General features: G+C 39.3%; 1 protein-coding gene across 14 annotated transcripts in view; it reads left to right on the top strand.

The window, feature by feature from the left end:
• Positions 1-21,775, top strand: part of CSNK1G1 (casein kinase 1 gamma 1) — a 174,602-nt gene that overhangs the window by 119,489 nt on the left and 33,338 nt on the right. For 9 of the 14 annotated variants that reach the window (XM_049611747.1, XM_049611748.1, XM_049611751.1 and 6 more), the window contains 6 exons: positions 6,071-6,222; positions 7,568-7,802; positions 13,541-13,626; positions 15,685-15,769; positions 16,024-16,172; positions 17,237-17,344. In XM_049611747.1, coding sequence (XP_049467704.1) covers positions 6,071-6,222; positions 7,568-7,802; positions 13,541-13,626; positions 15,685-15,769; positions 16,024-16,172; positions 17,237-17,344 — 815 coding nt within the window. Of the gene's footprint in view, positions 1-6,070; positions 6,223-7,567; positions 7,803-13,540; positions 13,627-15,684; positions 15,770-16,023; positions 16,173-17,236; positions 17,345-19,638 lie in introns of all 14 variants that reach the window. The other 5 variants (XM_049611752.1, XM_049611756.1, XM_049611746.1 and 2 more) reach the window with 2 other exon arrangements.

Raw genomic sequence — 21,775 nt, 5'->3', positions numbered from 1 at the left:
GATTCCTTAATTCTGGGTCTAGCTGGGTTTGTTTGTTTTTTTATTAAGCCAGCATTTTGAGTAGATGTCATATGTGTACTGGTTCATATTATAAAGAGGCATTTTTCAGAGTCCGAGAAATGGAAAAAAAAAGAAATACATGTATTGTTTCATATCTTTGTAATGCATTGCTTTTCTAGAGTTATTTTCTCAGTTTTAAAGGCTATGCTTTTATTTTCCCTGTTCACTTCTAACTATGGAATATCATCCTGTTTATCTGCCTATTCTTTCTGCTTTCTTGTTAAGTGGACTTGTTTAATATTATCATTAATCCTGATGATCGTTCCCCATATGCAGTATTTCCCTGTATGAATAGTAATTCCTTGATGGCTCAGAGACACTAAGGAACATTCAGTAGTTGTGCTGGAAGGCACTACCATGGGACAGTTAAGTTTTGAAGAAGACAGTTAAGTTTTGAAGAGAAGTCCTATTTTCTTTAAATATTAAAAATAAAACTGTATAAACAAAAGAAGGGAATTACCAAAGTCATTATGTCCTTAAAGGTTTTCACTGGCCCTAACTTCAGAAGACAGTCATCCCCAACATGTACTTATCTTTTAAAGAAATATTAAGGTGTTATTTTTTACATCCAGATATTAATGTAGGTATGAGATTTATTTGAACTTGCTTCATAGCTAGGTAATTTAGTTTTTCAAAAAGAATCAAAGGCTAATTATTAAGCAATAATGTGATCAAATTACCAAAAGCTTCAGGGTGGTTCTATTTCAGTTCTCAGCCTGAGGTGCATTTAAAAATATCTCTACTTAGAGTAGTTACTGTTCATAATGTTTTATGGAATATTTTTAGGTAACAGCTTGGATGATAAAGAAGCCATTATCCTTGATTTGGTATGTTTAACCCAAGTTAAATTTATGACAGACTGAAAATTAGCTGTAGTGTCCACCCCACTTCCTGTTCTGTACCACTTGATGTATGTATGAGCCTCATGTCTGGCAGGATTTATAAGAATATGTTATTGATGGATGGGAAAGCTGTTTCATAGTACCCTGCGAAAATACACAAGATAACAAGTGCAGGGTGTATATAACCTTGCAGTTTTGGTTTGTAAGAGATGTAACCTGGGGGAGCACCTGGGGGCTCAGTTGGTTAAGCATCCAACTTTGGCTTAGGTCATGATCTCACGGTTTGTGAGTTTGAGCCCCACATCGGACTCTCTGCTGTCAGCACAGAGCCTGCTTCAGAACCTCTGTCTGCCCCCTCTCTGCCCCTCCCCCACTTGTGTGGGCACACGCGCTCTCTCTCTCAAAAATGAATACACATTAAAAAAAGAGAGAGAGGTGTAACCTGTGGCTAAAGGACATCTAATGAAACCTATTAGAAATTTCTCAGAAGAAAGGTATTCAGGATTTACTTCTTTAATTCCTGGGCTTTTATGTAGTTGACCGATTTAGGAGGGAGATCTTATTAGTGATTTATTTCCAGAGCAGATGAGAAGTTATAAAACTACCTTAGTTTCTGAAATACCATGGATCAAAGAATTCAGTGCATAGCTGCCTTGCCCACCTCTCTCACTTCATTCCCATTACCTCATAATTACTTCTAGTAAGTACCGTTTTACCACATGTATAGCTTTTGTTGCATTTAAGGCTGTGTCCTCATCCCCTATCTTATTAAAGGACTTCACAGTATAATATTGATTGATTAAAAATTTCATAAACAGTGGATTCGACATGGCTCTGCAGAAGAGTGAAATAGAATATATAGAATTTCTTACTTAAATGCAACCCAGGAGGGGTGCCTGGCTGGCTCAGTTGGTGAGCGTCTAACTCTAGATTTCAGTTCAGGTTATGATACCAGAATTGTGGGGTCAGGCTCCATGCTGAGCATGGAACCTGCTTAAGATTTTCTCCCTCTCCTTCAGCCTCGCCCCTGCTCACATTCTGTCTCATATAATTATATAAAATTATATATAAAATATATATTATAAAATTATATATAAAAAATATATATATAGATTTATTTAAATGCAGCCCAGGATAAGTCATTACTGTGTGCTAATCTTTGACCAAAGACACAGACTTTCAAAGTGGGCTTATGTCTGTATCTTTTACCACCAACATTGGCCACTTTATGGGCAGTCATGTGAAAAACTAGGAACAGAATGGAACTTGCGTGGGCATCTTTCTGTACAGATAGTTCTAATAAATGATGGCTATGTCTCCCAAAGAGACTTTTCTATTTGGCACATTTTCTGTAATACCTAAGAAACTAAACAGGCAAGTCTTTTAAATAGCCTTAAAATGATTCCAGTCAAAAGATACTGAGTCCAGATGTTCTGATGTGAAAGAACTTCTGAAAGAGACTGTTTTCTGAGTCCTAATAATATATTGGTCATAACACATAGCAATGCTTTTTTTAAAAATTTATATCCAAATTAGCATATAGTGTAACAATGATTTCAGGAGTAGATTCCTTAATTCCCCTTACCAGTTAAGCCCATCCCCCTTCCCATAACCCTTCCAGTAACCCTCTTTCCAGCTGAGGTGGCACTTCAGAATCATTTGCGGAACTGTGCTTACATTTGCTACCAAAAGTTCTGGTTTAGTAGTTTTGAAGTGATGTCACTGCATCTGTTTTTAAAAATTTTTGGTGCTGTTTCTAATAGACACACTTCTGGTTGACTACCACTCTCAACTTACTTTGTAATTTGAACCACACATATTCTGTATAACCTGGAGCCACGCTTTCATTCATATAGGTTCTGTGGCTTTACAAAGAGAAACCTGGAAGGTAGCTAGAAGGAAACCCTAGCTATTGTCAGAATTTTAGTTTTAAGAGGAAACCAGTCCAAACCTCTCCTCTTTACAGATGAAAAAGCAGAGACATGAAGGAATTTTCAGGGTTGCTAGCAGAACCAAATACTAGATCGAAGACTGATTTGAGCCTTTTCTCCAGTAGCATGTTAGACTAGTCCCATCTTTGAGAAAACTTCATAGCTACTTAATAATCTAAAATTGTCCTGAGCATTCAAAGCCTGCCCCAAGATATGGTGAGGTCTCAGGGTATTTCATACAAGGAGCAATAATGCAGCCAACAGGAATGCCTCACATCTTCACATCTTTGTAGGAGAAGTAGATTCCTTATGGGTGGAGTTATGAGTGATAGAACTCATAGGTAGAAATTACAGACATCACCCAGAATGCTTTTGTGACTTCTTCGTAAACATGGAAATTTCTGACAAGAGATGCCTGGATTTATTACTAAAGATTGTCAAGAACAAGATGATCATTTGTCTCATTTAAACCGATCTTTAAGTATTGGAAGCAAGCCTAGGGAATTATGTCAGTATTATATATCTAAGCAGACCTTACTTTTAGCTTACTTATACTTCAGAAGGAGGATTTTGTGCCCAGATTTGCAATTTATCCAACTAAAAGAATAATATGTTTATTAATTATGATTAGATTTGACCATGAAAAAAGGTCCAGATAACAGTTTACTGAAGATAGAGATTGATTTTTCTTTTCGATTAGAAAAGGGCAGGGAAATCCAACATTGGTTACTTCACAGCCATTAGGGACTCACGTTTTTTTTTTTTTTTTTCTTTTTTGTTCCACTCATTCTTGCCACTTTCTGATATCCACAAGGTGTCTGATGGTTCTAGATGGCTTCTGGAGCCTAAGCCATCATCAAAGCGGGGCATACCTCCAACTTGAGTCAGCTCCCATGAAAGAGCTTTTCTAGAACTACCTCATCCAACAATTTCTGATTCTGTCTCACTAGTCATAGTTGTTATCAAAGGAAGCTAGAAAGTTACAACCAGGCCGGTGGCTATTTGCAGTAATTAGAAGTTTTGTTATGAAGAAGAAGAGAATGGATACTAGACAGGTAACTAACAGATCTGCCACAGCTGTTTTGAAGAATGTACTACTTTTTTAAAAAAGAATATAATATTTATATTAGGAAAATCAAATTTTAGTGACATCAGAAACCATTATATAGCATTTAAATTTGAAAGATCCCCAAACTACCATCTACCATATGTCTGATTAGTAAAAGCAGTAATCCTCTACAATGGTGTTCTGCTTTGGATTTTTCAGCAGGATTCATTAGGAACAGCTGTTAGGTTTTGTATATTTTAAAGAAACTGAAGAATGAGTTCAGAACAACAGGGAGATAAAAGACACTTTAAATTAAATCTGATTTCTTTTGGAGATAGAATCAAAACAACCACAAGGACAATTCAGTGGATATTTATGGAGCTGACAGGAGCAGAGTATGCTGTATTAGGTGATACAAGCTGGGGATGAGCATACTAAAACACTCAAGTTTCTTAGTACCTAGAGGAACAAGGTAGACTCCAGTAGCACATGAAACAGTTAAACACATATCATAGCAACGAAACACACCAACTCCAGATAGACAAGATTTATCCTGGGGACAAGGATGGGCATCTTGGGTTAAAGGTTTAAATAGTAGATATTGTCTTAGTCTGTTTGGGCTGCTGTAACAAAATACCAGTAGACTGAGTGGCTTATAAACTCAGAAATTTATTTCTCACAGTTCCAGACTAGAAGTCCAAGATCAGGTTGCCATCATGGTCAGGTTTTGGCGGAGACCCTCTTCAGACTTTGTTCTGTGTCGTCACATGGTGGAAGGGGCTAGGGAACTCTCTACAGTCTCTTTTACAAGGGCACTAATCTCATTCATAAGAGTTCTGCCCTCATGATCTAATCACTTCCCAAAGGCCCACCTCTTAAAACCATCACATTGGGCATTAGGTTTTCAACATATGAATTTAAGGATGATGGGGAGACACAAACATTCAGATTATAGCAGGTAGAATCACCTCTGCTTATCTCCTATCTATACATAGAAAAAGAATGAGAAGGAGAGATTTTGTTGTCTAAAGAACTTGTAGGGGCGCTTGGGTGGCCCAGTCGGTTAAGCGTCCGACTCTTGATCTCAGTTTAGGTCATGATCTCACACTTTGTGAGTTCGAGCCCCGCATCCGGGTGGCACGGAGTCTGCTTGGGATTCTTGTCTCTCCTTCTTTCTGCCCCTTCGTTGCTTCTGCTCTCTCTCTCAAAATAAATAAATAAACTTAAAAAAAAAAAAAAAAGAACTTGTAGGCAGAAGCAAGTAGTAATCTGTAGCATATATAGCTGCAGAACATGGTATACATAAATGTGTGAGATGGAAGTGTTTCTGCTCTATGAGACCAGATTTTTTAAAAATGTTCTGTAGTCTCATTCATATCCACTGTTCACATGGTGCCATTTAACACACGTTTACTGAATGCCTCATATTTACAATACGCTCTAAGGGAGAAATTCATTCACAAGTTGACACTTAGGTGAGAAAGTGTCTAGATTTTAGCATCTTAGAGCTATGAATTTCAAATCTAGGGAAAGCCCAGCCTTGTCTTTTATTTTTCCTTTTCCTTTCAGAATTACTTACCAGTAACCAAATGCTGTCTGTTGACTTTGCCCCAGCTGATAGAAAACAGGAAACTACAGAGACTCCCTGTGAGAAGAGAGCCAGGCTGTACCCTCTGTGACCTCAACCTTTCAGTCTGAGTTCTCCTTGGGACAGCAGTTGCAAACAGCTCCACGTGGCTTTGGCAGTTAGCATAGAGAGCGCAGATGAAAACAGCTAATGCAACAAGGCCTGTTAGGCTGGCCTGTGAGCTCAGTGACCTGTCTTTTAACCTTCTGTGCTAGTGTACTTTTGGGCCTCCTTGGGGAAGAATAGTTTATGCTCTGATCCAGTAATGGATCAGGGACCGTTCGCTGTCTTCTGTAGCAGTGGGAATACCTTTGTCACTCTGGTATTAAATAGCTGCTTGTTTGAGGCTATTAGGTGATGACTCACCTTTCCTACGTGTTACTAGTTCGCTTTGAAGCTGCTGTGCTCAGTTTAGGTTCTCCAGGAGTGACTGAGAGAAAATGGAGAAAATGGTAATCTCACAAATTGTACTTTCTTTATATCTACCCAGTGCTGATGCAGCTGTCTCACATTTTGGGTTTTGTGTCCCCCACTCTACACCCTATTTCTCCTCTGCTTGCAGGTGAAGGTCTTCCACAGGTGTATTACTTTGGACCATGTGGAAAATACAACGCCATGGTGCTGGAGCTCCTTGGCCCTAGCTTGGAGGACTTGTTTGACCTCTGTGACCGAACTTTTACTTTGAAGACTGTGTTAATGATAGCCATCCAGTTGGTAAGTTGGCATTGCTGTTCTGCAAAAGGATAGGTGGGTCCCCCAGCTGCATTCCTGTGTCCCCTTTAGGGCTCTCCCAGATGTCGTGACACATATTGAGTGCACACTCAGGGGTTTGATGGCATTCTAGGAAGCAGGCTGGGCCAAAAGGGTTAACCTAGAGAAGACATACTGCGTCTTCTGTTCGCTCTATTTTAAGAATTTGCACCTTGGAGCAACACCCTGCCCTCAACTGAAGTGGAAGCATATAATTTAGTTTGGGGAGAAAGAGGATGATTAGGTGAAATTGTACAAATGCAAGTGATTTCCTTGATGTTTTATTTATAGGTTTTAAACATATGGCTGTAAAGTTTGGTCCTCTCCCCTCACCCTTGCAGCCAGGAAGGGATTGGCCACGTAACCCACTGCCCTAACAATCAGATTCCAAAATCGTGTGACCAAGAACCTGCCTTAGCTCTCTGGCCTCCGGTTCTTACAGAGACTGGCAGAGCTGAAGAGACAGCTCCCTCAGCTCCAGCCAAATTACACAGCAGTGCCAGTTCAAGAAGCAGTTAAGACAGTTCCCTTGAGAAGTCTGTCAGCCTCTCAGAGGAAGGATGCTCATGCATCTTTTATTGGTCTCAAATGGTGGTGGTCTCACCCACTTTACAGTAAAAGCTTGGAAATGTTAGAAAATTGACCTTGGCTTTTGAGTCCAAACTTAAGATGCCTCGGCTTCCCTTTGTATGCTGTATATAGAAATAAAACAATGAAATTTGAAATAATTTTATGGTTATTATTTGGGGCTATATTTAATTTCACATAAAAACTGCGCTTCTACCTCTGCTGCTGATTAGCTCTGTAAAATCAATGCAATCTTTACTTCTCTGGACCTCACTTCCCATGTTTTTGCAGCAGAAAGTACTAGGTTGGGGAGGCCTGCCTGACTGAGGATACAAAGGTGTGGGCAGAAGGTGAATGTGACAGTGGCACCTGTCTTCAGAGGTTGCCGACGTATTGTGATAATCCTGGCGGGGGATACATCGAGCCTCTCAAATGTGTGCTTTCTGACGTAGCATAAAAACACCTAATTCTATTCATCATTTACAAATTGTAACATTATGAGCTGAACTGGCTGTCTCACTTTCATTTAACTTGATACTTGTTATGTATGTATTTGTATCAGAATTTTTTCTGGTTTACAAGCGTGAAGTGACTGGGTGGTGAAGAAGAAATGAGTTTTACTTTCAGTAGTTAAAACCTTGGGCTGATAAAAGAAAATGTTTGGATGTTTGTTTGTTTGTTTGTTTGTTTTTTCCCAGTAAACTTCTTTAGAGTATTTTCATCATTGTGTATTCTCTTTTAGCTTTCTCGAATGGAATATGTGCATTCAAAGAATCTCATTTACCGAGATGTGAAGCCAGAGAATTTCCTGATTGGCCGACAAGGCAACAAGAAAGAGCATGTTATACACATTATAGACTTTGGACTGGCCAAGGAATACATTGACCCTGAAACCAAAAAACACATACCTTATAGGGAGCACAAAAGTTTAACTGGAACTGCAAGATACATGTCTATCAACACGCATCTTGGCAAAGGTGTGTTTATTTTCTGCTCAGTGAAAAGGGGCGGGTCCTTAAAATAACTTTTTATTCCAATAATACTTTTGTCCCCTTTGTGCATTACAACTTGTGGTTCTTCTTGCTTCACAAGGCAAGTGATTTTTATACTTGAGAAACTAAGATGGTGAGTTAGTAACTTTCCTAAGTATCCTGTTGACAACTTAAAGATTTTTCTTTAAGTAAAATTCTTTACTTTTTTAATGTTTATTTATTTTGAGACAGAGCAAGCGAGAGAGCGTGCACGAGCAGGGGAGGGGCAGAGAGAGAGGGAGAGAGAGAGCATCCCAAGCAGGATCCATGCTGTGTGCACAGGGCCCTATGCAGGGTTCAATCTCATAACCATAAGATCATGACTTGAGCTGAAACCAAGAGACAGAAGCTTAACCAACTGAGCTACTCAGATACCCCTATTTAATTCTTTATACTATGTTTCCAAATGCTTAGTTTTTTAGCAGTGTGGGCACTTGAATTGTTGTATTAAAATGATAGCATTTGAGTAAGTCTAATGATGAATTTGGTGTTTACATATGAATGAATGACTCCATGTATGACAGTCCTGAAAAGGACATCAGATTGATTGGTATCTGAACTGGGGAAGAATGTGTTACTAAAACATGTGCTAGGCTTCTGTTCACTGTGCATAATTCCATGAATAATTCTTTGAGGAAGAGCCTATGTCTTACTCAATGAAAATAGAGGAGTTGTACACTGCATTCAGGATAGACAATTTGTGAAAGCTCAATCAAGGCAGAAGGCCTTACTTGTTAGAGGAACTAGTTCAGGGGAGAATATTTGTAAGAGAAGCCTAAGGAACAGTGGGAAAGCCAAATAGGCCCTGGGCCCCTCACTAGCTTCTCCAGAAAAGCTTCCGTTTTTATCTATTTTATATATTTGGCTTCTGTGGAAGATTCTATATGAAGAAAACATTCTAAAGTGATTGTAAAACTATGTTTGAAATTCATCACTCTTGGGGCGCCTGGGTGGCTCAGCTGGTTACATCTGACTTCGTCTCAGGTAATGATCTCACAGTTCATGAGTTCAAGCCTTGCATCAGGCTCCGTGCTGACACCTTGGAGCCTGCCTCACATTCTGTGTCTCCCTCTCTCTCTCTCTTTCTCTCTCTCAAAAATAAATATTTTTTAAAAAATACACCACTCTTGAGAGTAGACATGTGAACAGAATATTATCAGGTTCCATACTCCTAGACATACTAATTATATTGGGTGTTTAAATATTAATGAATTGTTGTGCACTAACAAGTATTTTAAAGACTAAATGACTAAAAAGTTGCCTTATTGACAAAACTGCCTAGGTTTTCAAATGAGGATTCTAGAATGTGTTAGTGAAGAGTAACTATCATATTGCAAAGTGATACAACTGGAACAGAAATCCTGAATGCTATCAGGATTTTTTCAGTAAACGTATGAAAATCCTCACTTAACTAAATGTAATACTTTAAAATTAGACTAGAAGGGCTTCTGCCACTTATTATCTGTGTCATTTTGGACAGGTTACTTAATCTTCCTGAAACTTATCTGTAAAACGAGAGTAATATTTCACAAGGATGTGTTTGTGGGTTGAATGGGTAGTATGTGTAACATAGTTCTCTTGCATAGTGTTCAATATCCCCACTTGCTTCCTTTTTACTTAGATAGACTGTGTCGTAAATAGTAAAGTCATGATTATTTGGTTTAACTGACAGACTCTAGAAGTTGTTCTAATTCCTGCTTCCTAGGCACAGCAGTCCATGTTCTGATTTTATTATTCTTGTCAGGAAAGGCAAGAAGAGACAGAGATGGGTCTCTGTGTTATGTACAGATAATGGTTTACAGAATATGTACAGATAAGGTACAGATAATGGTTAAGAAAAAGGTTTGCAAACCCTGGCTGTTGCCCTTAAATCTGTATGATTTTGGTTCAGTAACCTTTCCTCAGCCTCAGTTATCTCATCTGTGAAATGGGTATGATAATAATACATTATACTATAGGATACTGAGAGATAATACATATAAAGTATTTAGCACAGTGCCTCATAGTAGCAAAGACTCTAAATGGTAGTTATTTATTTATTCAGCAAAATACATTTTAAGTGTATAAGATCGTCATACTGGTTCTTTCATCTCCTGGTGTAGCCATTCCTGCTGGAACTTTGAGTTTATCTCCAAACTTGAAATTCCTGAGTTCTAGAGTTTTTTGGGTCACATTGAACCTATCCCCATATTTTTGCCCTTTCCAGATTACAGAGAATACATATAGATGGTTATTATATGCCCTTTAAATTCTGGCCAGGGTCTCAAAGCAGAGAGGTATTCCATAGGACCTTGAATCATACTGTTTTGTTTTGTTTTGTTTTGTCTATTTATTTATTTTGAGAGAGAGCGAGCAAGCAAGCAGGGGAGAGGCAGAGAAAGGGAGAGAGAATTCCAAGCAGTCTCCGCACTGTCAGTGCAGAGCCCTGTTTGGGGCTCGAACTCACAAACAGTGAGATCATGACCTAAACTGAAATCAAGGATGGAACACTATTTTTTTTTTAATTTTTTAAATGTTTATTTATTTTTGAGAAAGAGAGAGAGTGCAAGCAGGGGAGGGGCAGAGAGAGGGAGACACAGAATCTGAAGCAGGCTCCAGGCTCTGAGCAGTCAGCATGGAGCCTGACATGGGGCTCGAAATCATGAACTGTGAGGTCATGACCTGAGCTGAAGTCAGACACTTAACCAACTGAGTCACCTAGGTGCCCCAAGAGTGGAACATTTAACCGACCATGCCACCTAGATGTCCCCATATTGGTTTTTAAATGTGTAGCATTCTTTATGTTGTAATGAAGAAAAAGGGAAGTGCATCTTCAAATGACTTGGGGAGAATTGCCTGTTTTGTAAGGGAGAACAAGGGAAGAAGCCTCCTAAACCTGACCATATCAGATTAGCCACTTTGTATTCTTAACGACTGAAGTTAGGGTAAGAACACTGGGTCATCTAGACCCTTTCCTCCAGCAAAATATATTTGACCTAAAATCAGAGGAGTGATACATGTAAACCAAGCATGTCTTTCTGAATGGTTGAAGGCAGGCCTTTATGGTGTGAAAGAATTCTGTGTCCTACTTGTCCCACTTGTATTGAAACCTGTCTTCTTTGAAAAGGAAAATACCCTTCATGAAAAAAATGAGAGCATGTGGAAATTCTGAACTAAATGAATACGGTTTTCAGAGAAGTACACAAATAAAGCATGACTCTGGTTTTCACTTTTTTGAAAGGATTAAGTTATCATAGATTAATTACTAATGGGTTAAATTATCATAGATTAATTACTTTAGAATTTTAGAACTGGAAAATGACTTTTCAAATTATCTATATCAGCCAACTTTCTTTTCTTGTTTATTTTGAGAGAGAGAGAAAGAGAGTGCGTGTGCGTGAGCTAGCAGGAGAGGAGCAGAGAGAGAGGGGAGAGAATCCCATAGGTTTCCCACTGCACAGTGGGCTTGACACAAACCCAGACATCATTACCTGAGCCGAAATCAGGAGTCTGATGCTTAACCAACTGAGCCACGCAGTCACCCCAACCACTTTATTTTCAGGTGAGGGGACTGCAGCCCAAAATAGGTGACTTGGCCATGCTGAATTTCACATGGATCGAATGAATGGAAAGAATGGGCCAACAGCTAGATAACCTAATTCGGGAGCCATTATTTTTCCTATTATGCCATATTCCACAACTATTTTTCATGGTGCTCAGTAGTTGGAAAATCACTTTATTAGTTATTCTAGTGGGTTTACATGTGTTTTTGTTGTGTGTGTGTGTGTGTGTGTGTGTGTGTGTGTGTGTGTGTGTGTGTGTTTATTTAAAAAGTACTCATTTTATAATGGGCTTTGCTGTGGAGAGAAGTTGGGCGTTTTTCAGGATTAATCAGTATTGAAAATGTGGAGAGGTTTGCCCTCTAGTGCTCAACCAACAAAAGTGCAACTGTCCAGTGAATTTTTATTACCAGGGGGCCTCTTCTTACAGGAAGTGGATATAAAAATGGAAAGGCAATGTGTAGGTGTGATACAGTGTGAGAAACTGCAGGGTGTGGTTTCTTTGTCTGCCCTGCTTTATGAGAGGCCTCAACTCACCCTGCTTGTTCTTTCTTTTTTATTTGTGTGTATTTAGGTCCTATTAACAAACTCTTCCAGTCTAATGCCTTTATGTTTTCAATTATATATAAAATTTGGTGGCAAACCCCAGGCAAGCTGTGTAGACAAAAGCTTCTGTTGGTCTTGCCATTTTACTTCATTCTTTTTAAGATTATTTCAATTGATGTGCATCCACTCAATTTTATGTTATTTATCTCTCTTGTCAGGGTGCCTCTTTTTCGCATTAGTGACCACCTTGCCAAAAACCGTTTTCAAACTGAAACTTACCAAGTTGTCTTTTCTTTCCTGATCCACCCTGTAGAGTTCTATTCACTCTTTGTCGTGCACATTTTCCCATAATTGAAGGCAGCCATTAAACATGTTGTACTTCTGCATTTTGAGCTGAGTAGCTCTCCTCCCTGCTTCCCTCGTAGGTTTTACTTTTTGCACAAAGAAAGCACAATCAAGTTTAGAGTAGCCCCTTAGTCTTGTCTTTTTAACTTCTCTTGATAAAGCCCTCAACCTGATTCTGAGAAATAAACACATAAGATATCTGGGATGAGCCATACTTGGCAAATTAGGAATAGAGGCATGTACTACTTACATTCAGTCTGACAACCCAAGAATATATAAGGACGTTTTTTGAGATGAAATTACAGTATTTTTTATTATCTATTCTTTAGTTTTTTACTATCTTAGTCTTCCCAAATGAAAGAAACTAAAACCTAGCAATTTGTTTTGCCTGATAAGCTCCCAGAATGCGGGGATCCTGTTTTATTTTTCCATATAGGGCACCTTAGTGATAAATTACAGGGGAGGGGCGCGCGTGTGCGCGCACACACACACACACACACACACACACACAGAACACACACAGAATCTGAAACAGGCTCCAGGCTGTGAGCTGTCAGCACAGAGTTTGATGCAAGGCTCAAGCCCACAAACTGTGAAATCATGACCTGAGCCAAAGTCGGATGCCTAACTCACTGACCCAACCAGGTGCCCCAAATTTTAAATATTTCTTAAGGTAGCTATGGAACATGGTATAAATGGCATGGAGCTGAGAGATGATACATTGATGTTTGTTTATGTCAAACTATATTTTAAGTGTTAATTTTTATGATGAATTAAGAGCACTAGACATGTATGCTAGGCATTCCACAGCTTGTGTCTTTGCGGACCTGGCCATTAGGATGGACCATTTAAAAGTTTTAGCTGCTTTATCTTCTCACTTTCCATCATGGTAACCCAAAGGGTAACTGTAGCCCATATACCGGAAATAACATTTCATTTAAATTATCTTACTTTCAGGAAGGTGACAGCAGTGACCGAGGGGCGGCTACTCACCATTTAGTGATTTAGATTTGGTTTCAGTTTAGGATTTGCTCTTTTCACTTGATATTTACTTGCCAGTGACAGCTCTAGGCAAAGGAAGCACACAGTATTTTTTGGTTTTGATCTGAAATACTATCCCTGGTTTAGATATACAAAGAATTAGTAAGCAGCGTCTTTCCAGAGCAGAAGGGTTTCTGAAGGGATTACTTGGTTTTGAACCCCTTTCTGCTTTAATAACTGCAAACATAATGTGTGATCTGTCTTCCCTTTTAGAGCAAAGCCGGCGGGATGATTTGGAAGCCCTGGGCCATATGTTCATGTATTTCCTTCGAGGCAGCCTACCCTGGCAAGGACTCAAGGTATCCTTGAAAGTGCTCAGTGGAGGGCTTTGTTTCAATACTCAGTTGTTAATGAAGGGGTTGCTGACTTGACGTCTGCAAGAAGCACAATTGGGAAGATTGGCTGCAGAGATGAAAAGCAGGGGCTGGTTATATTGTCTATACTGTAGATGCTTCCCTGGGCTTTGGGAGCTCTGTTTTGCTCACATTTGTCTTCTTCCCCTTGTGAATCCTTCTTCCTTGTTTTAGGGTTTTCCACAGTCTCTTCCCTTGTTCCCTCCCAGCCTTGGCACTGCTGCTTTTCTCTGTGTCACTTTCCTCCTCCACTACCATTATGTAGCAGGAAGAGTGTTCCCAGTGTACTGGGGAATTTCTGGAACAAATTGATGACAGCAGCTGCTACACATTTTACCAGCAAGGCCAACAGAGCTGGGTGTGCCCCTAAGGAGAACTGGAAAATATTTATTCATCCTATCGAGGCTAAGGATCCACCTGAACTAAAATAAAAATCCAGGTTTAACATTGCTGTTCATGTGTTTTATTCAATAAATGCCTATGCAGACAATAGCCATTCCTCATGAAACATGTAGTTTAAATAGCCTTCCTTAGGTATCGGTACAGTGTATTTGTGTCAGAGTTAACTACTGATAATAATTTTAACCACTGTAATTATTCTGTGCCTCTGGCTGGTTAGACTAGGAAATGGTGAGCTTCTAACCCATTTTAAGTCCCATTTTAGATAGTTAAATGTGAGGTATATTTTTGAGTTGTGATTTATTTCAACATGTTAGTATGGAAAGAAACTTAATCAATAGATTTAGGTACTTACACACCCCTTGGCCCCCTCCCTTTCTCCCTCCAGAAGGGCAGAATGATTCATTTCCTGGGCTTTCTAGACCGTTGTCCTGAAAAGTAAAGCTTCTGCCCCTTCCCTTTGGGAAGATTTTATTTCTTTCCCCTTAAATTCTCCTCCTAACACTTCCTAGTCTTCTCCTAGTCATATGTATCTTTTCATTGGTATAGATAGCTGTCAGATAGAGTTTCATATTCTATTTACTCATTACATAGCCAAGCAATACATTTGTGTATTAATTGAAACTCACTCACAGTCTATGAATCATTTTAGTGTCAGTTATAGATCTAAAATTTCTCCAACTTTCTTTTCTTTTCTTTTCTTTCTTTTCTTTTCTTTTTATGTTTTTATTTTAGAGGGAATGCAGGCATGCAAGCATGGGAGAGAGGCAGAGGGAGAGAGAGAGAGAGAACCAAGGCTCAATCTCACGACCTTGGAATCATGACCTGAGCTGAAATCAAGAGTCGGACTCTCAACCGACTGAGCCTCCCAGGCAGCCCTCTCCAACTTACTATAGAACACTATTGCTTAAAACTGGGTGCAGCAGCTAGGGAGAGCCTCACAAGAATCCCTTGAGGCTACACTGTTGGTCCAAGCTCCAGGAGCCTTCTGTCTATAATCCTGAACAAACTTGGTTTGCTTTGAGCTGCTGACATATATGAAACCTACCTGTTAGCCTGTTAGCCATGCCTCTATCATAGGTAACACTTTTCCCTCTGGAAGCACATTGTGGAAAGGCATTTTCTTCTACTACTTATTCTTTTTTTTTTTTTCCCTATTCAGATTCACAGTAAATATTCTGTGGAGCCATCTGTCTGCCCCCCCCCCCACTTAGATTAGCAATATTTTTAATCTTATAATAGAACTGATCTAAGAAGGAGAAGGCTGAATCACTTTTGAACCCCAGTGGTCATGGGAGATTACTGAGCTTCTGCAGTTTTGAAAATAACTGCTGTATGATATTTTTATTTCCTTTTCCTAACCACTCATCTCATTACATTTGATGGTGCTTACCTGAGACTACTAAATATATTTGCAAATAAAACCTTCCAGAACAGAGCAGACGTTAAATACATCATCTCTGTTACATTTCTTATTTATTAGAAAGAATATTGAGCCTAGCAATTTCTACCAGTTTGAGTGAAGCAACCATTGCATCCCCAGACATATTGGACCTCCCATACTTGGTACCTGTTTCCAAATAACTTTCTCCCTTTGCTCTACAGGCTGATACATTAAAAGAGAGATATCAGAAAATTGGTGACACCAAAAGGAATACTCCCATTGAAGCTCTCTGTGAAAACTTTCCAGGTAGGATGCTAGAAGGACATTCCAGCCATTGTGACTAAAACTTTGAAGTAGGTAGAGACAATGACTTGGTGTCTCTAGATAAGGGCGCTCTCTAGAAAATTCACATTTCCTTTTATTGTCATTTAGACCAAGACAGGTTTTATCACTTTCATTTGGGTCATAAGGAAAACACAAATATTCCTGACTTGGCTCAGAGCTTCTCACCATAGGAAGCATTCAGTTCATGAGCATGGCCTTTCACCTCTTTCCTACAGAAGAGATGGCAACGTACCTGCGCTATGTCAGGCGATTAGACTTCTTTGAAAAACCTGACTATGAGTATTTACGGACCCTCTTCACAGACCTCTTTGAAAGGAAAGGCTACACCTTTGACTATGCCTACGATTGGGTCGGGAGACCTATTGTAAGTATCCTGTTTTACCTCATCACTTCAGACCAGCACTACCTCGCTTGCCAGACTTTCTGCTTAAATCTATGGAAAAAACATTCCTTTGACTGTAGACCTTACGTATGCCAGCCTTTTCAGGGTGATGCCATAGGTTACAATTACCAGAGTTAGAAAGCAGGAGCAACTCCTTTATATGTTTTTAAGATTATGAACAGTATAGCCTAAGATACCAGAACTTAAGCCAGTTCTTAAGAAGAACTTTTGCTTGAATGATCCAGAAGCTGGTGCTACGTAAGCTGGTCCTGCTTCTGTAGAAGTGGAACCCAGCACCATAAGAAATTTTTTTTTATTATTCATTTTATTAAAAAATTTTTTTGTTAAATTTTATTTATTTTTGAGCATGAGCGAGGGATGGGGAGAGAGAGAGGGAGACACAGAATCTGAAACAGGCTCCAGGCTCTGAGCTGTCAGCACAGAACCTGACATGGGACTCGAGCTCATGAACCGCCAGATCATGACCTGAGCCAAAGTTGGATGCTTAACCGACTGAGCCACCCAGGCGTCCCTGTTTATTTATTTATTTATTTTTAATTTATTTATGTGAGAGAGAGATGGAGTATGAGCAGGGGAAGGGCCAAGAGAGAAGGAGAGAAAATCCAAAGCAGGCCCTGCACTGTCTGTGTGGAACCCAACTCGGGGCTTAAACTCACAAACCATGAGATCATAACCTGCATCAAAACCAAGAATTGGATGCCTAATGGATTGACCCACCCAGGCACCCATCATGAAAAACTTTTGAATTAGTTCTTCTGGCCAGGAGTTCACAGTACCTGAGAGCAAGCTAACACATCACTGTAGGATGTTTTCTTATTTTCCAAGGTAAGCTGCTCTCTAATGAGCTATTGAGGACCAGGTGGCCTCCCTTTTGCAGATAAGCAAAGTGAGAAGACTTAAAACTGACCATCATGACTGAAAACAACAATTAACCACTGTTTTATTAGAATTGGAATGATGCTCTCCTTTGCAGAGTCATTAAGTCAGGCCCATCTTCCATTTGACTTTTTGTTATATTTTTCCAGCCTACTCCAGTAGGGTCAGTTCATGTAGATTCTGGTGCATCTGCAATAACTCGAGAAAGCCACACACACAGGGATCGGCCGTCACAGCAACAGCCTCTGCGAAATCAGGTATGTGCTGGACCTTCCTTGTTTCAGACATTCTACTTCTTACTAAAACCAAAATTTTTCGGCTTCTCTGCCTAAGTGTATATACTGAAATTAAATACAAAGGACTTGCCTTTGCTCAAGCATGTGGGGTGGCATTCCAGCATCCCTGGGTGCTATAACGGTACTGAGGTGTGGTCAGGCACCTGATATGAAGTATCCAGTCAAGAGAATTAGGACTTGTCCAAGTCTGTTGGCTGAAAGGGGCCATCTGCCACAGGCCCGAAAGACCTCCTGAACCACACAGGATCAACAGGGTAGCCCATTTTGGGTCTCATCTGTAGTCCAGTGTGGGGTACTCTCACTGGTGCTGGGGTGGCTTTTGGTCGTCTTTATTTATTTGTTTAAAAAAATTTTTTTTAATGTTTATTTATTTTTGAGAGAGACAGAGACAGAATGCGAGTGGGTTAGGGGCAGAGACAGAGGGAGACACAGAATTCGGAAGCAGGCTCCAGGCTCTGAGCTGTCAGCACAGAGCCCGACGTGGGGCTCGAACTCACGAGCTGTGAGATCATGACCTGAGCCGAAGTTGGACACTCAACCAACTGAGCCACCCAGGCGCCCCGATTGTCTTTATTTAGTTTTGTTTTTGTTTTCTGATTAAGAAGAGTGGGTAATTTGGACTTCTAGCTGACCTGGGCATAAACTGGCACCTCTGTTCCACCTCTCCTCCTGTCCCCATGTGAATTCTAGAGCTGGCCAAGTAAAGTGAAGATTCACCTTTGCTTTAGGCCACTGTAGAGGAGACCATGCCATCCATCCTTCAGTGTTCATGGTTTGAGAAACTAATGGTCTATGTGAGAGGCTTCTCTCAGCCTAAAGACAGAGGAGGCAAACACACAAAAATCAGCAAATTTGACAATATTTGAAGAAAGACGTCACTGATTGGGAAGGAAATATGACAACTTTCATCTTTATATCATATACAATTGACCCTTGAACAGCACAGGTTTGAACTGTGTGGGTCTACTTATATACAAATTTTTAAATAAATATAGTATAGTATTGTAAATGTATTTTCTCTTCCTTATGATTTTTTAATAACATTTTCTTTTCTTAATCCTTATTTTAAGAAAACAATATAATGAGTATAACATACAAAGTATGTGTTTATCAAATGTTTATGTTGTTGGGAAGGCTTCTGGTCAACAGTCAGCTATTAGTAGTTAAGTTTTGGGGGAGTCAGAAGTTATATGGAGATTTTCAACTTCACAGTGGTTAGTGCCCCTAACCCCCACGTTGTGTTGTTCAAGGGCCAGCTGTACGTTGCTAAGAGAAAACTGAAGACCCCAATAGATAAATAAGCAAAGGATAATAAACAGATACACAACATGTTCACTCATTATCAACTCTCAAATTAACTCGTAACCCTGACCTCACGTTTTAATATTCACAGACATATTTATAATGAAATGCAAAAATGCTTATTTCAGATGCACATATGAGAAAGTACATAGGTTAACAATAGCGTATAGAAGTACATACACACAGGGAACATCTGACAGGCTTAGTCAGAAAAGCACGTGATTCTTGGTTTCACGGTCGTGAGTTTGAGCCCCACGTTGGGTGTAAAGATTACTTAAATAAATAAAATTTAAAAATTTTTTCTAAAAAGAAAGAACACACATGTACAGTGAAGTACATACACAAATATGGATAGACTCACCAATAAGCACATATTCTTGGCAAAATGTATGTCTTGGTAAGAAAAAAGTATAAAGGAGGGAAATCTGTGTATTTAGTAGCTAAGAGAGAGTAGACAGGCAAAAAGGTGGGGTTTAGCAAATCACATACACTAACTGGATCCATAGTTACATGCTTTAATCAAAGTAGTTGGCTAAGAATTACAATTTGACTGGCTTCTGATTGACACAGAATACTGTTGATTCTGTGGTTGTTCTCTTCTACCTCTCTTGTTAAAAGTGTAGCTGAGTGCACACTTAAACTGACACTCTGAGACGTGGCTCTGGACTTTGAAAATCCAGAATCAATTATTGGAATCCATTTTAAGAAAACAACCCACGATATAGATTAAGTTATGTGCATAAAATTGTCACAGTGTCACTTGAAACAAACGTTTTAGAAATAATCCACTTATTATAAGGGAATGGTTATGGATCCAGCTGAAATCTTTTAGCAAAAAAACTGGGTTATAATAAGGTAAATTGTAGTGGGCTTATTCAGTAGAATATTATGTAGCCACTTAAAATAATATTTAGGAAAACTTGTAGCAACCTGAAAATGTTTATGGTTTGTAGGGTGAAGAAATCAGAGTACAAAATTAGAATGACAGCATGATTTCCCCTCGGGGAAAGGGCAAATGAAAAAATCAGTGGAAGGAGATAATGCCAACATATTAGAAGAAACAGATAATATTGTAGGTAATATTTTTCCAGACTATCCTATGAAGAAGTTACATTATCCTATAATGAAAAATGCACTTAAATAGAAAAGGTATGGAAAGAAAAAAAATCAGTAGTCAGTAGTGAAGTCCACATAATCAGCATATGTGCCCGAGTACTCATGTTTTCAGAATATTTCAAATTAAAATAGGTATTTCCTATAGTTTTCCATGTCTTTTCTGCTTCAGTGAATTCTTAATCAATGCTGCTGTTTTGATTGGATTTTTAAAGTATGGGAAAAAGAGATGTTGAAAACCTGGATTGCCAGGGTGAAAAAATTAGTCAAAGCTAGTATCTGAGTAGAAGTACGCTGATTTTCAGTGTACTTTTTAAAAAATTATTTATTTATTTATTTATTTATTTATTTATTTTGAGAGAAGAGCAAGCAGGAGAGGGGCTGAGGGAGGGTGGAAGGGAGAGAGAGAGAGGGAGGGAGGGAGGGAATCCCAAGTAGGCTGTATGCCCAACATGGGGCCCTATGTGGAACTCAGTCCCACAGCCCTGGAATCATGACCTGAGCTGAAATCAAGAGGCAAACGGTTAAACTGAGTGAGCTACCCAGGTGCCCCTCAGTGTACATTTAAGTGAAGGGTCTTTAAACTAGTGTGTATAATTAGGAAATCTTACTGCAGTGCAATAATAAGCTTCTTTCTGAAGAATTGAATCTTGAAATTCTCTCTGATTTTTTTCTTTTTAGGGTTTTTAGTATCCCTTGGCTGCTAAGGGATTGAAATTCCCCACATTAATGCAAATTTTATACCTCTCTCCCAGCAGGATTCTGAATCCTTGCTGGGTTGAATTCTTTCTGCACTCTGCCCTGTGGGTAAATGTATTTCTAGTATCTGTTCAACCTTTACACTGTGTCTTAGTCTGTGTCTCTTTGCTTTTATTCCATCTTTAGGGTTGTTTTCTTATGTTTTTAGGGTTTTGTGCTTGTTTTTTCAGAAAAATTGCGGCCAAATATGTCCTTTACATTACTCCAAGAATTGAAAGAAGTATGTTATTTTTTGGATTGGTACTTTTCAAGTTTTGTAATCAGCAAAAGAAGAAAGTAAAATCTCTCTTTGAGAGATCCTGACAAGTATTAACCTCACTTTAGGGGCAGCTAACTTTTTCTCAGCAACTTTGACTACATAAGTCTAGCTGGAGACCTGCTCTGTGAAAGTATGTCCTGGGGATACCAAGATAAGTAGGGAGTCGTTGTCCTCAAAGAATTGCCACGTAGATCAGCCAGGTAGCCAGATAACCGTAACGCAAGGCAGAACAGAGAAGTTCCCCAAGTTTCAAATTACCATCATCAGAGATTGGAAGAAGAAGACATTTCATCTAGTTTGAGCGTGACAGAGTTTCATGAAAGAAGGTGCATTTGAAGTGCTCTTGGAGGAGTAACGTGGACATGAAAGAGGCATTCCATGCAAAAAGGAAATATGAGCAACAAGAAGTTGTTTAGTTCATTTTCCTAAAATATATGGTGTGAATAAAGGAGACAAGGCTAGGAAAATTATCTTGGAGCCATTTGATGAAGTTCCTGGAATGATGGGCTGGAGAGTTGATACTTAGTTTCAGTAGGGAATAGGTAGGTACTAAAGGTTTATGAACAGAGCGGAGTGATGTGATCAAAACTTGGCTTTAGAAGTTTTTTGGCATAGAACATAATAATGGCTTGACAGCCAGCCTGGAGACAATTAAGAATGCAGTGCATCCACTTCGGAGGTTAAGGGGGCCTAGATGGGCTGTAGCAGTGAAAAAATGATATAAGGGTGTGATCTGCGAGACTTGGTAGCCCACATGCATGTCAAGATGGAGGGAGAAGGATGAGTCAGAGTAGTTGCTGAGATTTTGAAGCCTGAATAACTGGGGGGTAGGTGGTACAATTACTGGAAATGGGAAAGTTGGGGGAGAAACTTCTTTGGAGTTTGATTTTAGGCATCTTGAGTTTTTGTCACGTTTTGTTTTGTTTTGTTTTGTTTTGTTTTGTTTTGTTTTGTTTTGT

This window comes from Panthera uncia (assembly GCF_023721935.1).
Source record: "Panthera uncia isolate 11264 chromosome B3 unlocalized genomic scaffold, Puncia_PCG_1.0 HiC_scaffold_1, whole genome shotgun sequence".
NCBI lineage: Eukaryota > Metazoa > Chordata > Mammalia > Carnivora > Felidae > Panthera > Panthera uncia.
The sequence above is the reverse complement of the archived record's forward strand: the minus strand, read 5'-3'. Positions and strand labels throughout refer to the sequence as shown.